The sequence below is a fragment of the Strongylocentrotus purpuratus genome, unplaced genomic scaffold (assembly GCF_000002235.5).
Source record: "Strongylocentrotus purpuratus isolate Spur 01 unplaced genomic scaffold, Spur_5.0 spur5_scaffold_13, whole genome shotgun sequence".
Lineage (NCBI taxonomy): Eukaryota > Metazoa > Echinodermata > Echinoidea > Camarodonta > Strongylocentrotidae > Strongylocentrotus > Strongylocentrotus purpuratus.
The window spans coordinates 7,433,265-7,450,198 of record NW_022145598.1 but is presented as its reverse complement, the minus strand read 5'-3'; the positions used below and the strand labels follow the sequence as shown (position 1 = coordinate 7,450,198).

The 16,934-nt window shown below is 37.6% G+C and overlaps 1 protein-coding gene across 1 annotated transcript; it reads right to left on the bottom strand.

The window, feature by feature from the left end:
* Window positions 1-21: 21 nt before the first annotated feature.
* Window positions 22-10,966, bottom strand: LOC100893732 (complement receptor type 2). Its single transcript, XM_030983853.1, has 10 exons — window positions 10,830-10,966; window positions 9,911-9,943; window positions 7,000-7,185; window positions 5,479-5,664; window positions 4,821-4,985; window positions 3,875-4,051; window positions 2,995-3,168; window positions 1,431-1,607; window positions 379-541; window positions 22-346 (listed from the first exon to the last, which is right to left on the bottom strand). Exons 1-10 carry the CDS (start codon window positions 10,873-10,875, stop codon window positions 22-24), a joined length of 1,632 nt encoding a protein of 543 aa, XP_030839713.1. The 5' UTR covers window positions 10,876-10,966.
* Window positions 10,967-16,934: the final 5,968 nt, after the last annotated feature.

The window sequence follows — 16,934 nt, the reverse complement described above, 5'->3', positions numbered from 1 at the left end:
GTCGTTATCTCTGTGACAACATCAGTCATGGTGACTTTCGACGTTTGAAGGACGTCGGTAGATGCCGCTTCGGTTGACGTTTGGGAAGTTTGGGAAGTAGACGGTGACGTTGTATCTTGTACAGTCTTCATGCTGGTTGAAGGTAAATTGTCTGTAGACACGCCTAGTATTGAGGTCTTCATTTCTGTGACAACTTCGGTAATGGTCTCTAAAGACGTTCGAAGGACGTCGGTAGATGCCGCTTCGGTTGACGTTTGGGTAGACGGCGACGTTGTATCTTGTATAGTCGTCATGCTGGTTGAAGGTAACTTGTCTGTAGACACGGCTTGTATTGAGGTCTTTATCTCTGTCACAACATCGGTAATGGTAACTAAAGACGTTTGAAGGACGACGTCGGTAGATGCCGCTTCGGGTGACGTATCGGAACTTTGGGAAGTAGACGGCGTAACTGTATCTTGTAAAGTCGTCATGCTGGTTGAAGGTAACTTGGTTGTTATTGAATCCATCATTGTGCTGGCAGCTTGTGTAGTCGTTGTTTGCTCTTTACGAAAAGATAACCAAGAAGAACAAACAAACAAAATCTTGTCATTTTATTTCATTTTGAAAACACAGCCAATATTGGACAAACAAAAACGTGATCTGATGATAATTGACTCAGTTAGTAATATCATATTATCGACGTCGATTCCTCTTTGAATTTCTGATTGATTTCAATTTCAAAGCTTTTGGGGGATGCTATGAAAATTGAGAAATGGTGGAAAGATGCCCCAGATAAATATGATGACAACCCCAACCAAAGGAAACCATGGATAGGAACAACAGTCTAAAGACTGAATAATCCTGGATCAAGTAAAAAAGTAAACAAGTAAACAATTGTTTTACTTGCAGCGAATACAAATACAAATTAAATGATTTCTATAGTCCAAAATACCTATATCATAATCAATCTCGACAGATAAAGAACATATATCTTTTTTGATTCCATAACTGTGGCGTTATTCTTGCCCTTGGACTTTTACAATAAAGATTACCTGACCCTACTCGAATCTTCCGGAGACATATTGGATATTTGTAATGCGAGGGTTCTTCTTGTCATTATTCGGTAGTTTGACACATTCCCCATGGCCTGCGCCCTCCTGAAACGTAACTTAAACGTTGGGCTTTATTTTGTCAAAGATCCTGGGTTTAGGCTTGGGTTTCGATTTTAATTAACATAATGTTTCGGGATAGGGTTCAATATGTGTGAAAATGTTGTTATAGTGGTAGATTTCAACCACAGGGTAACTGTCAGTTCAATTATCTGAGCAATAACTGTTCAGGTACTAGCCCTAATACTAAGCCTTGTTATTATTTTGTCCGAAGTAAAGAATTGTGGCTTGTTTTCCAGGCACTAGTTTCCCCGGATTTGTACACATTTTGATAAATAATACCTGTACAAAATGGCGGATCTGAGCTCCACTGTCCGTTTTGACATGTTGAAGTGATGCTTCCATTGTATATCTCATAGCCGCTATAACATGTAAAGGTCACCATATCACCGTGTTGAAATGGCGGTGCCGAGCCGTAAAAGGCGCTGTATGCTTCGGGTACGATGACTGGACATTGATCTGAGTGTTTTTTTTTTCAGAGTGAGAAAGAATAATCAGGATGTTGAGACAATATTCAAAGAACTCATAAATAGATAAACATTGATTAAATTGGCATTTGGTATGTTTACTGAATAACAGAAGTATGTTAACTGTGTGCTTAAAGTTTTGAGTTAACTTGCACCTCATTGATAGGCCAAATTGTACATGATCCAGCAAAAAGTGAAACCAGTGATATCCTCTCCCTACTGGGAAAACTAGAAGAAGAAGTAAAAGTGATCTGTCATCTTTTCTTGATCAACTTTCCCTTCAGAAGTGTATCAAATAGATGAATAAAGTATACCACTTTTACAATGTTATGTTGTCTTATAATTCCTTAAAAAGTAAGTTTACTTCGCGACGTTTATTGATACAGTCGACTTTACCAGATCAAAGATACTGTCATATCATATCCTCTCCCTAACCAGGAAGTCGACTTTTTTAAGAATCTGATTCTCGTCACCCCGTCATTTTGTTTCAAGGATATTGAATTTGTGAAAAGTGTGATTGTATCATCAAATTATGTCTTCAGTAGTTTAATTCAGTGAACCTTTACTTTTCATTTCCGTATTTAATGATTTCACAACATTCTTTCATGTTATGATTTATTATGACTCAGGATTTATTATTTCCATATAACTTTAAGAAATGTTAATGTTTTGTAAAATGTATTATACTAATTTTTTGCATGGAAGATAAATAAGAGCAACCATTCAATCAATCAATCATTCTTGGGTAAATGAATTAGCGACAGGAAAAATTCTGTTTTCGTCTTGCCGAGTCCTAAGAAAGTAGAGGTGTCGTGGTCTAGTGGATACGTCACCGGATCATAGATCACAGGGTTCACGGTTCGAGTCCCGCCGCAGCACTAGTGTCCTTTGGCACGATATATATGTACATTTGCCACTCTCCACCCAGGTGATGTAATTGGGTACTCGGTTGGCAGAAATTCATCGAATAACAGGGCGCCTTATTACGGTAGCTCAGCTAAACTAGGGGTAATAGTATCACAACGCTTAGAAACATTAGTATGAAGCGCTGTTTACTATTACTTTTGTTATTATTTTTATTATGTGGTGGTGGTTATTTTACCTGACTGCTAAGAAAATATAAATGCTCGTAAGTAAGCAACAAGACGGCCGACGGCTTTAGGTCCTCTCCGAGGGACCTGGTAATTACGATTAATGCCTTACCAAATGGCACTAGCGATGCTTGGTTTCGAACCCGGGTCACCAAATTACGAGACCACTGCTCTACCGACTGAGCTATCGCGCCTCTTCATTGTTAAACTCTTGACATGGTGGAAAAACAGTCTTGTCTTTTCGTTAAAAATACTTTTTTTTAATCTAAGCTTTCCCAATTTTTTTACCCATGCACATGGGTTGTGGGGCATCCCAAGCCCCATCGGAGCATGTTATACTGGTAGCACCGTCCAACGTAAAGCCGGTATCACAGCTGAATGACACGGTCTCAGTGTGGTAGAATGGACTCGTATCCCCCGTCACTTGGCCGTTCAGGAAGGTATCAAGCGGTGAACAGTTCTCTGCAGACGAAAAAAGAAGTTAAGAACAATCAAAAGAATTAAGGACAGAGTGGGGAATAAAAGGACGGTAAAACAAAATATGAAGATACCGATCTTCATGTTTGTAATTACATTATAGCAATAAATATCCTTTGACTAAATTGTTTTATAGACTCAAATCAATTATTTTAAGCTTTTCATTGTTTTATTGAATAAATGTATATTTAGGAAAGAATTATACGATTAAAGTAATTGCATGAGGTAAAATTATACTATAAATACCACAGCTTGATACGGACATAGATGGGAGATGAAAATAGCAATGTGCATTTCTTTAATGGGAGTGACGCCCTTGAATATGAGAACAATCTATAGGACCAATTAATTTTAAAAGACAATTTAAAAAGAAATGTGACTGGCACATTAACCAGAACCTGTGGTCCTTGATAATTACTAATTAGTCTTCTCAAAAAGAATTCTGAATCCCGACACGGCACTAACATCCATTGGCAAGATATTAACCAACACTTGCTAATCTCCACCCAGGTGTTAAATGAGTGCCCGGTAGGATGCGACCGTTATTGTTGGTCAAACAGTAAATGTTTCTGAGCGTCAAGTAACGCCTGACTGGAATGTTCCCCAGGGAGTTAAGATTGAATCCAATGACCGGGGTAATAGTATATTGTAAATCGTGTTGAGTGTTCTGTAAATTATAACAGGTGATTACCATAACATCTAGGCGACTCCATACTCAATGACCCATCGTTGCAATTCACGGTCGTGCTGGTTGAAGAGCCCGTCGAGTACCCCGGATCGCAGTCAATGATCACCGAACTACCGTGATCAAAGAGGTCCTGCTGAGTGTCAAAGTTCGAGTTGGCAACGATTGGTGGTAGGCATTGTTCTGGGAATAAAAGTTAGAAAGAAACATGGGCTTTACTTAATTGATGCTCACAATGGCTTCGCTTGTCTTGAAAATGTGCATGGCTTAAAGAGTATAGTACCAACATAGCTACCACTGCTGTAATGGATTTCGATTGCGCTTTCCTTGGGTGAAGATACATATAGAGCGATTTCCGGTCCCTGCACCCAAGTAACATCATCATAGAACTGGAAAATACGTCCAGTTCTGTGACCATCATGCGCGCGTCATGCAGTTGGTGATGCATTGTGGGACATGACTGTCGACACTTCGGGACATTGTGGGCAGCAGATGGCGGTATTTGTAAATCGGAAGTAGTGTCAGTAGATTAACCTGCCTTTGGCAATTATAGTGGTGAAGCTAATAGAACATGCCTCCATGTTAATAATGGCGAAAAGATGAAAAGAAGACAGGAAGCTGGACAGAAAGAAGGAAAGGGGTAGGCAGATGACCTAGCAGGACTTCCTTCCCCGTGTAACCAGTGCCCCCTAAGTGGTTGGATCCAGGTTAGTTAAATGACACATTATACAGAATATCAGAATCAGAAAACAAGCCTTTGGTCTAAGAATAAGACAAGGAATGTCGTGCGAATCATATACGTTCGTAAATATCAAAATATTTCTAATCCAACTGAACACTCCTCTTTCGCTCAATCGATCGGGAAAAGGGAGTGAGATGGAGAGGGGAGATGGGGGGGGGGGGGGGGAGGGGAGAAAGAGGGGTGAATTCTTTGTTCTTGAGTGGCACTTACCAAGGCATTCTGGGACATTCGTAGGATCCCACAATTCATCACGGCATGTAGCAGACGACACTCCAATGAGAGTATAGTTGACGTCACAAGTGTACGTGATGACCTCACCATTGACATAAGTACCGTTAGGACCGCCATTTTGAATCGATGGGGCCGTGCAAGATGCTGAAATAAAAGCAAATTAAGATACTGTACAGATGAATTATGACAATAACCACAGGTAGGATCTTGTAAACCGTTACTTTTTTAGTCCTCCATACCAAAGAACAATACTTTTGTTCGGTTGTTTGCTAAGTAGTTTTGGCCCGGGTGTATGCTAAACAGTGAAGAAGAAACTTTTATCCAAAAAAAAGATGAAATTCACAGGAAATTAAAACAAAAGGTCGATGACGGAATTGCTTTATTTCTTTAATAAGAATTGTATACGTACAGTGATGAAAGAAAGAAAATAACCGTGCATATAAAGTTAAGGTCGGGCTCAAACTTAAATAATAATATTTGTGTTCTTTTCGTAAGATTCAGAGGACAACTATTTAGGGGAAGCTTGGAGATGGAAGAGGGGTAGAGGAAGGGGGAGGGGATAAGGCATTTGTGCCCCCCCCCCAACATTAGATTAGCTACATTTGTTACATTTGTTACATTAGTTACATCATATTACCTTCACATGTAGGTATATTGGAAGGGTCCCATATCCCTCCCGAATCACACACGACTTCCTGAGGGCCAATGATAGAATACCCGTCATCGCAGTAGAACGTGATCCTGTCGTAGAGGGCGTACTCATCTTTGTATTCCGTAACGTTGCCGTTGGGTGGGAGCTGCGGCCGGAAACAACCACTAGCAGCTAATTTAAAAATACAGGATAAATCATAACATAGAATGATTAAACAAATTGAAAATTCATGAATTTAGCGCCAAGTGGTCAATAAAGCCTTTACTCTACAAAATAATGTAAACAAATTGACTTTACCGATGAAATTATGCTATTAAATCGCAAACTAGTCTTGATTTTATTTTATTTGATTTGATTTATCTTTAAATACTTTTGGAAGAATTTAGGGAATTATTTAATGAAAAGTAAAACATTTTAAATATAAAGAGGGAGGGGTGCCATTCTTTTACCCTTGTAACAAACCTTATAATCAAAACGTTTTAAAAAGTGTTGACTATTACTGAAACAAAACTGATATGCCCCTTTCCACTCTTAGTCTTACGTCGGTAAACATTCCCATCGCAACTTACAGTTGTACTGGTAGGATTCAAAAAGTTGACTACCTGTTCAATGAGTATTGATACTCTTAAAATGTTAACACTGACCATCGTAAAATACCAGTACAATTCCAAAGATTTCAGCATTGCCCATCTTTCATTACGTTGCAGCTCTAAATAATGTTATTAAACGAGGTTTACACCTTTTTCAAATGTCATGCCATGACGAAATAAAATGAATATCACCTTGGCAAGAAGGTTATAATCCTACAAGTCATATCCAACTGCCAAAGGGCTAGGGCTGGGGTAAGGGTAAAGGGTTAAAGCCCCACTGTCCTACTTGTAGCTACTTGCTCCCTCTATATAGAAAACTTCCCCAATCACATGGTCTCCCATGATCCTCTTTTTCTTATGCTAGTTGAGACTGAGTTAATGAGATAGCCACCAGTCAGTGACCTCGGTGTGTGGTCTAGTCCCTTGTGGGACAGTAGTATTGACGGTCTTTAAATAATGTTATTAAACGAGGTTTACACCTTTTTCAAATGTCATGCCATGACGGAAAAAATGAATATCACCTTGGCAAGAAGGTTAGTCCTACCAGTTATATCCAACTGCCAAAGGACTAGGGCTGGGGTAAGGGTAAAGGGTTAAGGTAAGGGCTAGCGTTAGGGTGGGGCCGGGGTGACGTTTAGGGTGAGGGATAGAATGAGAGTTAGGGTTAAGATGAGGGTTAGGGTTATGGTTATCAATGTTGTGGGGGCAGTCCGAAGTATTTCCGTTGTTTCCACATTTAGAACGTGCACTTTTTTGTATTTGCATGTTTTTTAATTGGAATCATCAGTGGAAAAATAAACAAATACAAATGTTATTTGATATTTTAGTATTTTAGAGTGAATGTGATTGGCAATCAGTTCTCTCCCCCCCCCCCCATTCAAATAAATATCAAGAGTTCAATCCACCGTCGTATTACCTTCACATGTTGGTCCTACCGGAGGAAACCAAATTCCTGCGCTGCACTGACTGGTTGGTGGACCTAGCAACGAACCCGTACATATATACGTCACCAGCGTCCCGTCGTCATAGCAACCAGTTCCACCAGGTGTGTATCCGCTTAAACCAGATCCCATCGGCTTGGGAAGGCTTTCTTCAGAACATTCTAAAAATAAATAATAATAATAATAATACCTCATATTTATAATGCGAATAGTACTTTGTTTCTAGGCGCAGTACATATTATTACCCCGGTCATCGGATTCAGGCTTACCCGCACACAATGTATGCACATTCTCCACTCCCTGAGGAGTATTCCGGCCAGTCGCCATTTTACAAGCGCCACTCGCTCATCCAATCACATTAACTTTCGCACCCTACCGGGTACACAATTAACACTTGGGTGGAGAGTGGCAGATGTAGAATAACATCTTGCCTAAGGACATTAGTGGGACTCGAACCCCGAACCTTCGATGTGCAGTCGGTGATTTATTCACTAGACCACAACACCTCTACAAATGGGGGGGGGGGGTGGTGAAAATCCTTGTTGTTGCCCGTAGTTCCAATTTTAAATCTCTTTCCTACACAGTATTGAATTTCATTGACCTAAATTGAATGTTGGTTTTCATATTTAATCGCAGCCAGAGGCTGAACTGCAATATATTTACAACATTGGTTAAACAAAATAACAATAATTCTAAAAATTATGAATTAATGTAACTTAAACATTTTTTTAAACATTTAGATTAAATAAAATTGTACAGTGAGGTACAGTACAAAGAGATCATTAACAAATGCTGCTGAAGAAACTTTTCTGGTTTCACTTAATATTGGTTTATGGTATATGAGGGATAAAGATAGAAACTGAGACATTACAAGTGTACAACGTGACTACCTTTAACCTTTGTATATAGTTACACATGTGCCTTTATTACTTTGTGAAATAGACGCCTGCCTGTTAGTCCGCTTATCTATCTTTCTATCTCTATCTATAATATATACGTGTATATCTGCAACAAATATCTCTATTTTCTGTATGATTACATATATATTGAGTAACGAATCTATTAACTTATCTTCATATCTATCTAATTTATATATACAGTAGCGTACGCAGGATTTTTTTCGAGGGTGGGGGGGGGGGGGGGTTCCTCCAAAACACACACATACAAAAAATTGAGGGGGGGGGGTTGAATCCCACCCCTTCTGCGTACGCGCCTGTATATATATATTTATATATTTATATTATCCTTCATTCTATAGAAGTCTTTTAACATTTCTTATGTCTTTTTCAATCAAACATAATGAAAATGTTCGTTTAGTTTTATTCTAATTAACAAAAAGTCAGTCTGATCGAAGCCTATTGTAACAATAAGGCAACACGATATCCTGTTTTAGGAATAATTTCAACATTGTCACCAAAGGCATTGGTGTGTCAAACAGGGATTTTAAAAAGATAGACTGACTCACAGACGTTATGATTTCCAGCTAGCCTGGTAGCTTTTATTTCTAAATAAGCATCGGGAGAGTTTCCCGAACATGGTAATAGAAACATTCTTTGGGGCTGCACCCCCGTGTACGCCTATACAATGTCTGAGGGCCAAATGTTAACAGGGCGAACATGTTGATAGCAAACAACAACAACTACAACAACGAATTATCACATGCAGTAAGTATTTCTGCCCTGGCTTATACTGATAAGACCTGAAAGTCAGACTATCTATGTGTAATGAAAGTATGACACATATGGTACATTGCCAGCTATCTCGTCATCGAAAGTTTTAATCTGAAGTGTAAACCAATCAACGACTTAGTTTGAACAAGTCCATCTAAAGCAATCAACAAACAACATAGCCCTATGAAGAGTCATTCATCTTTATAAAAAGTTTAACCGACACCTACGGAATACATTACAAATAGAGGCTGATGAATTCGATATGTAATTTGAACCTCCATATTTACCAATTCTGACAAATCTTTGTAGCCAAAGTATTTTTTATTTGTATGTAAATTATGACAAATTCAATTGACAAAACAAGTTTAATACAGTACCATTTTGCATGTAGACAAACTGACTCAGCTTTAAAAACAGCAATAACAAACAAACTAACAACAACAACAACAACAAACAAATAAACAATAACGGCTTTTGAAGTTGTCTGAGATTGAATGTGTTACGAGGAACTAAAGGAACGACGCATGCCCTATTCATGTCTTGAATATACAATATATTACTAAATGAAACAGTTGGCAGCATCATGCCTTGGTTCTTTCTTTTTCCTTCATGCAAATATAAAAAGAGTGTTTGCATGTATTACTTTAAAGGGGAGGTCCACCATGGCATTAAGTTGATTTGATAAAAAGGAGAAAAAAAATTAGTGAAAATTTAATCTGATTAAAATCTGATTGAAATAGAAAAGTTATGATTTGTTGAAGTTTTCATCGGTGAAACATAAAATGTCAACATTGTGACGTATCATGTGAGCTCCTCTCCAATTCGCTCAGTACAGAAACAAAATCTTAGTTATCAATATGACGGAATAGATTTGTTTCATACAAGGGTTGTATAAAAACATATTTGCGATAGTTATATCGAGGGTGACTGTATGATCGAAACATTTCTTAATGGAAAATATATATATTTTTTTTTTTTAGTACAAAACAAATGGGAGGGGAGCACGCAAGATAAGTCACAGAGTTGCCAATTTGTGTTTGATTGGTTGATTGCACCTTCAGAAATTCATAACTTTCTTATTTTTAGTCATTTTTTTTTTATCAAACTTTCACTGACCTTTTTTCTCTCTCTCTCTCTCTCGCTAATCTGCTTCTATCAAAACCAACTTAATATCAGGGTGGACTTCCCCTTTCATATTGATTTGAAACGCCCTTACCGTTTATTGTACACGTCTGTCCCCATGCCATTCCTAAGATTAAAAAAAACATAGGTTACATCATGTGAAGAATAATGCATATATTGATTTACTTAAATTTCATCAAAAGGAATTACATTTAAAATGAGGCTATCACAAATAATGAAATAATACCTTTCTTATACATTCGGCATTCTTGGCTTCAATCGACCTTCCCCTTTCAGCACATTGTTAAACTTAATTGATATGCTTATACTTGGAAACGGAATTACACTTGAAAAGGTTGTTTTCGTCCATTTGAAATTGTTAATTTTTCCCTTTATAATCCATAGTTTTGCAATGTTCCCAAAATAAAAGCTTATTTTTTCTAATCAGCATTAGTTTGATCTTAACTGAATAATAGACTAGAATGTGAAAAAGTTGTTATTAATCTATTTAAACATATATGATTTAGATCACGCTTAAAAATGTTTATAATATGGACATAAAATGCAATCTTATAAATAAGTACAGTGTATGTTACATCAAAATGTCATTTTCACTAACAGATTTAATCCAAACAAAATTATATCAAGTGTCTAAATGATCGTGTCTCAAAATAGATATACTCAACAAATGTCGTGCATTCTTTAGGATTTAAAGGGGGTTGTATAATGTAAGAAACGTCCCAAATATATTTTCAACGCAACGCGAAATGCCTTTTTAATGTGTTTCATTGAGATTGGAAGGCACATAGACGTATTCATTCTGTAAATTGTCAGTTCAGAGCTGAAACTTACACCAATGGCGTTTACCAGACAGATAACAGTCGTGTTTTAGGCTAATTTGAAGAAGAACAACAAACGAAAACAGCCCTTAATCTTCATTTTCTATATGAAAATGAAAATATAATACACATTATACCAACATCAAATATAAGAATCAACAACAAATTTCTCACCTACTACAGTAGAAATGACAAAAATAATGTACGGCTCAAGCTCCATCTTTTGTCTCTTTCGATTTGCGTACCAACTTCGGAATGGTGATGATCTTAATTAATCCATCTGTTATCCCTTTATCCACGAGTTAAGTCTATATTGGTGATGCTGGTCACTGAATGCAGCGCCCTTCACATACTTGTATAGGGTACTTCACAATCTTGTTGCACGTAGTTTGTTTATGGCGTCAGAACAAACATGGATGTCTCGTAATAGTCTATTTGAGGTACTTGGGCAATATTTGGCTTGACCTATAGGCTTTGGAGTGATTGACCATTAGGCTAAAAGAGGGGGTTGTATTTTTGATCATCTCATTGAAGCATTAGAGCTGTATCATTTCAAAGTCCAAGACAGAGAAACAACAACAAAAATACGAATACACGCCTGTCGTGATGATGTAAATCATGTTTCCACAGAAATTTGAGAACGAAATTTCATGACTTTCCATGATTTTCAATGACCCATTTTGGCCCTTTTCCATGACAAAATAATTATCATTTTGGTATGGGTTTCGGGATCCAAGCGGTGTATGAATACCATGCCCACTGTTTGATCAAACTGCAGGACTGCCATAGTTATAGCCACACACGGTCCACACCATGATACATTTTCCATGACTATTCATGACTTTGGGGTATAATTTATATTATTTTAATTTTCCATGACTTTCCTGTTTTTTTTAAACATCACATTCATTCTTTTGAGTGGTCGAACATTCACTTACACGATTATGATGATGATGATGATGGTGATGATGATGATGATGATGATGGTGATGATGATGATGGTGATGATGATGATGATGATGGTGATGGTGATGATGATGGTGATGATGATGGTAATGATGATGATGATGATGGTGATGATGGTGATGATGATGGTAATGATGATGATGATGATGATGATGATGGTGATGATGATGATGATGATGGTGATGATGATGGTGATGATGGTGATGGGGATGATGATGGTGATGGGGATGATGATGGTGATGGGGATGATGATGATGATGGTGGTGGTGATGATGATGATGATGGTGGTGATGATGATGATGATGGTGATGATGATGGTGATGATGATGATGAATACAGTAATGATTATGGTGTTGGTGACGAAGTTAACAATGTTGATAATGCTGATGGGGATGATTACAACGACGACGACGATGACGACGAGACCGAAGATGGCGATACCATTATGCGAGGCAATATAGCGACGGACAGAAACAAAATGCATTTTAACATTGAATCTTGACATAAATACTTTTCAGAGCTTATTTATTTATTTATTTATTCATGCATGTTCACAATTTCACAATTCATTGAAGTTAACATCACATGAAAAATGAATAATAATATAACAAATCATATAAAAAATCGTTTCAATTCTACAATCCATTTGAATTGACTTCACGTGAAAAAGAATATAACACTGTTTTATCAAAGACAAGTTGCAACTAATATACAGTTTGAAGAATGAACACACAAAGGTGGTGAAACATAAGCAAATAGAGCTTGAATCGTTACAACACCTTTCAAATATATATGACAAATAAAATTCCTAAAATTTTGTAGTAAACTATATACACTATTTACAAACAAAGAAAAAAGTATTTTGTAAAGCCTAATTAAAAAAAAAATTATGTTCGACATAATTAGAACTGATATACAGTGTATAGATTATATAATGTAAGTAATATCTTACATCCGTGAAATGATAAAACATTTGAGTGCTCTTTTAAAGGAGTTTGTTGATTTTATATTTCGAATATCATTAGGTAAAGAATTCCATACATCTGACCCTCTATGTCTGATTGATTTCTCGGCTAATGTAGTGTAAGCATTGAGGATTGACCACGTGTATATCCAGTGTTAAGCATTATGTTATTTTATTCTTTTGCACCCTTTCAATACTTCGTGTGAGTTTCGGTCTGAAATTGAGGGCAAATCGTCCACTATGATATTATCTTGGTTTAAAGAATGCAGAAAAATGCTAGAAACGGATGAATGAAAATTTGAGGAAAGTTTGATTAAACAAAAAAGTTAACGAACTTATGAGATTTGAATGAACAAAACAAAAATTGGCACCTCCTTAATGTAAATTGAAAGGTCCTCTCGCATTTTGTTCTGTATACTGAAAATTGTATACATTTCCGTTTTCTTAGTTATTAATGAAGGAAGGAATTTGTTTCATACAGGGCTGTGTAAAATCCTATTTGATTATAACTAGTATGTTTATAGATGAGATGAAGGAGCTTAGGGCTCGCACAGTCCCAAAAGCAAAAGAAAAGAAGACAAAAAAATAAGACAAAAAAAAACTAACAATAAACACAACACAAAAAATAAAAAATAACAAAAACATTTTTGTTTATTTATTTATCCTCGTTGGATTCAAAATGGGGTCTTGACCACTTATCCCCCACCCGACCCGTTTTGCTTCATATTATCAAAGCTTCAAGTATCATGTTGACCGAGCAGAATTTTCCGACCAAATTCATGCGGTTTGTTTGTGTATGTCTGTTGGTTCGTGTGTTTTTTTTCTCAAAGTATGTTAATAATCCCTTATTTTGCATCATAATTATTCCTCAATAGGCCTAGTGATTGTCACAATCCATCAGATTTCATCTTGAATTACCAAAAAAGATTATGAAGCTTAATTTCACTCAAACTTTTTTTAAAAGGTGTTTTTTACTCTTTTTTTGCCAGGGGTGGGGGCCCGTGCCCCCTAGCTAATACAGATAAGATAAGATAATACAGATGAGGTCCAAAGACCTGTAGGCTCCGTCGGTTTGCAGAGACAAGGCCAGGGTCCAGGGCCGGGCTGAACCTCAGACGCTCTCAAGTTTTAGAACCTTCAAGACGGCCGCCTTGAGAGATTAAAACACACACTCTCTCCTAACAACAATTTTATAGAACATTTTAAGGTTGTATGGGGGGGGGGGGTCCTTAGAGCCCCTGTCAGGGCAGAGCCTGTGCTAGGGAGCCCAGAAGTTCTTCAGTTCTTCAGTTTTTAACGATTGATTTTAAAACCTTTAAGATGGCCGTCAGGTCACGAGTGCTAGAAGTTGTTGTTTTTTCTCCTATAAACTCACAGATCCGTTACACTGTTAGAACGGTGTTTAAAATGTCACTGTTTAAAAGAATGTTGTTTAAAAAGTAAACAACGTTGTTCAAAATCGAAATATCAGTGCTCGATTGATTTAAACAACTATGTATTAAAAGACAAAAATATTTAATTAAACAGAGTTGTCTAAAAAGTCCCGGGGGCGTCGTTGATATTTTCTCGATACGCGATTGCTATTTGCGCACACACATGCGATATGCACAAAGTACGTACATAATACATGCATGCAAGCATGCAGTGCTAGTTTGTGCAGTGCAAGTGCTAGTGCAGTGCAGTGCAGACGAAAATGGCGGAACAAGGGCAAGGCGACGACTTGGTTCTTCTCGGCTTCGCCGATTGGTTTTAGGTGAAGTTATAGAGACAAATAATAATGTTGTCTGTCACTGCCATGAATATGATGAACAAATGTTGAAGTAAATTGGCAACAAGCTCTGCATGTTGCAGTGTATAAATCGTTGTGATTATTGCAGGAGTGGTTCCAGTAGGTTATTTCACAAATTCAAACAACCAGGTAATAACCATTAAACAGTTCTGTTTAAAATTTAAGCAACTCCTTTTAAACAACCCAGTTGTGCAGTAATAATGAATAAACAACAGTTGCTTAGTAATTTAAACATTATTGTTTAAAATTTAAACAACTTGCTTTAAACAACCGAGTTGTGCAATGTATTACTAAACAACTGTTGTTTAAAAGGTTTCCTAATTTTTAAACAACTAAGTGTTCAAAATGTAAACAACCTTAATTTGTTTAATTTTTAAACAACGTTGAGCGATTCACCGGTTAACTCGGGGTTGTTTAAAATTTTAAACAACTTGTTTAATTTTTTTCTAACAGTGTGTCGATCTACATCACAGTCCACAGATAAATGTGCCTTGAACGTATATAGCAGACGGCAATCGGCGGATTAGACGACACTTGGTAGTGATTTTGTATGTGAGATTGCTTTGCTAAATATAAAATACTAAACTATCATTGATATCTGATAATTTACCATACTACATAATACAATGAAATACTTGACTTAAAGTAGGGGAGTTTGATGTGATGCACAATTGCACCCCTCTTTAAATATTCGAATAGTCCATGGCGATCATAAATATTCATGTTTTTGCTTACCTCGGCACAATGCTTGCCTGTACTAAATGGACAAATTACGATGGGGGATAGCTGAAATGGACATAATGAACCAATCAGAACTGATCTATGATAATTCATGCTTGTTAACCTTCGTGTGCTTGACCTATAACCTTATAATCGCGTGGCAAATTGCGTCCAAAGTTCGACTTGTTATACATGTGTTTTATAGGCAATGGCAATGTCAACGTACGTCGGGTGGATGTGCTTTTCGTTTAAACAAAAAAAATGAATTTTTAACGATTTTGGGGGGTAAAATTCCATAGGCTAACATATATATAGGCTGCTGGACTCTGACGATAGGGGGCGTTGTCCAATGAGACTATTCGGAGGCATATGAATAATGATAAGCTCATTTTGTTGATAACCTTTCGGATGGAATAGGGAGGGAGAAAGAGAGAGAGAGAGAGAGAGAGAGGTGAGAGAAACAGATACACATTTAAACTTTAAAAGCGAGTGAGCAAAACAACAAAAATAGAGAGGAGTAGAAAAGGGAGATGCTAAGAAAATACAAATGACAATTCAAAAAGATGAGTGAGAGAAGAGATTTGTTTTGTAAAGGGTGGATTTAAAAGAAAATAGACACGGACAGAGAATGGGAAACGGTAATAAGGATTAGTTTGGAGAGAGATTGAATGAAAAGATAAAGAAATTGCGAGAGGGGAGCACAAAGGCGATTGAGGGGGGGGGGGGGGGGGAGGGGAGCAATATTGATGAACAGAGATACGATGAAGGGGGGGGGGGGGGCACATGCAGAGAGAAACCTGCATGTGGCAATGTGTGGTAATGGGGGGGGGGTAGAGGAAACGGTAATATAGGGTGATAAAAAGATGTAAGAAACTTAATCATTGCCTTTAGATAGACTGAGAAGAAATGGGAGTAGAGGAATGTAAGTGAGAGGAGCAGAAGTAAGGAAGATGAACCGGAACACAAATAAACAGAATATGGAGGGGTGGGACATGAGCTAGAGAGAGAGAGAGAGAGTGAGAGAGAGAGAGAGAGAGAGAGAGAGAGAGAGGGGGGGCAGCAATGGTGATGAAGACAGAATGGAAAGATTGAGAGGAAGATAGAAAGAGAGAGAGAGAGAGAGAGACAACAAAATAGAGATACCAGGAGAAATGACTTGAATAGAAATTGGAAGAGAGAGAGAGGGAAAACCTATCAATGATTGTAGGAAGAATGATAAGGAAGAGACATAAAAGGGTAGAGAGTGCAGAAATTGGGGAGATCCGTAAAGGAACATAAATAATTACGGAATAGTGAAGGAATTAGACTACAGAGAGAGAGAGAGAGATTATTTTCTAAATTGAAAAGTTTGGGGCTGTGTCAATTTAAAGGAGAAAATTACAATTTGTAGCACTCGTGACGGCCATTTTAAAGGTTCTAAATTGTTTTAAAAATAAACTTAAGAATTTCAGGGGGCTCTGACCCCAGGACTCCGGCAAAGCTATGCTCTACCCTTTACGACGGACCCCTAGACCCCATCCGTAAAGATTGAAGTGGTTCCCAAGACAATATTGTGTTCCGAGTCTATAACATTGTCTCTTGGAGAGAGTGTGTGTCTGAGCCCCTGAGAGCGAATTGTTTCAAACGAAATAAACCAATTGGGGCATCTATAGATCTATGGATTATAGTTTCTATCGCTCAAGACGGCTAACTTCAAGGTTCTAAACTGCTAAAACTCGAGAGCATTTGCCAGGATGGGGCTCTGCCGCTGCTTCGCGCACCCGTTTGTCCCCCCCCCCCCCTGTTGGAAAATCCTCCGCTGTGTATTACATGTATGTTTGGGCCATGTCACAAATATTTG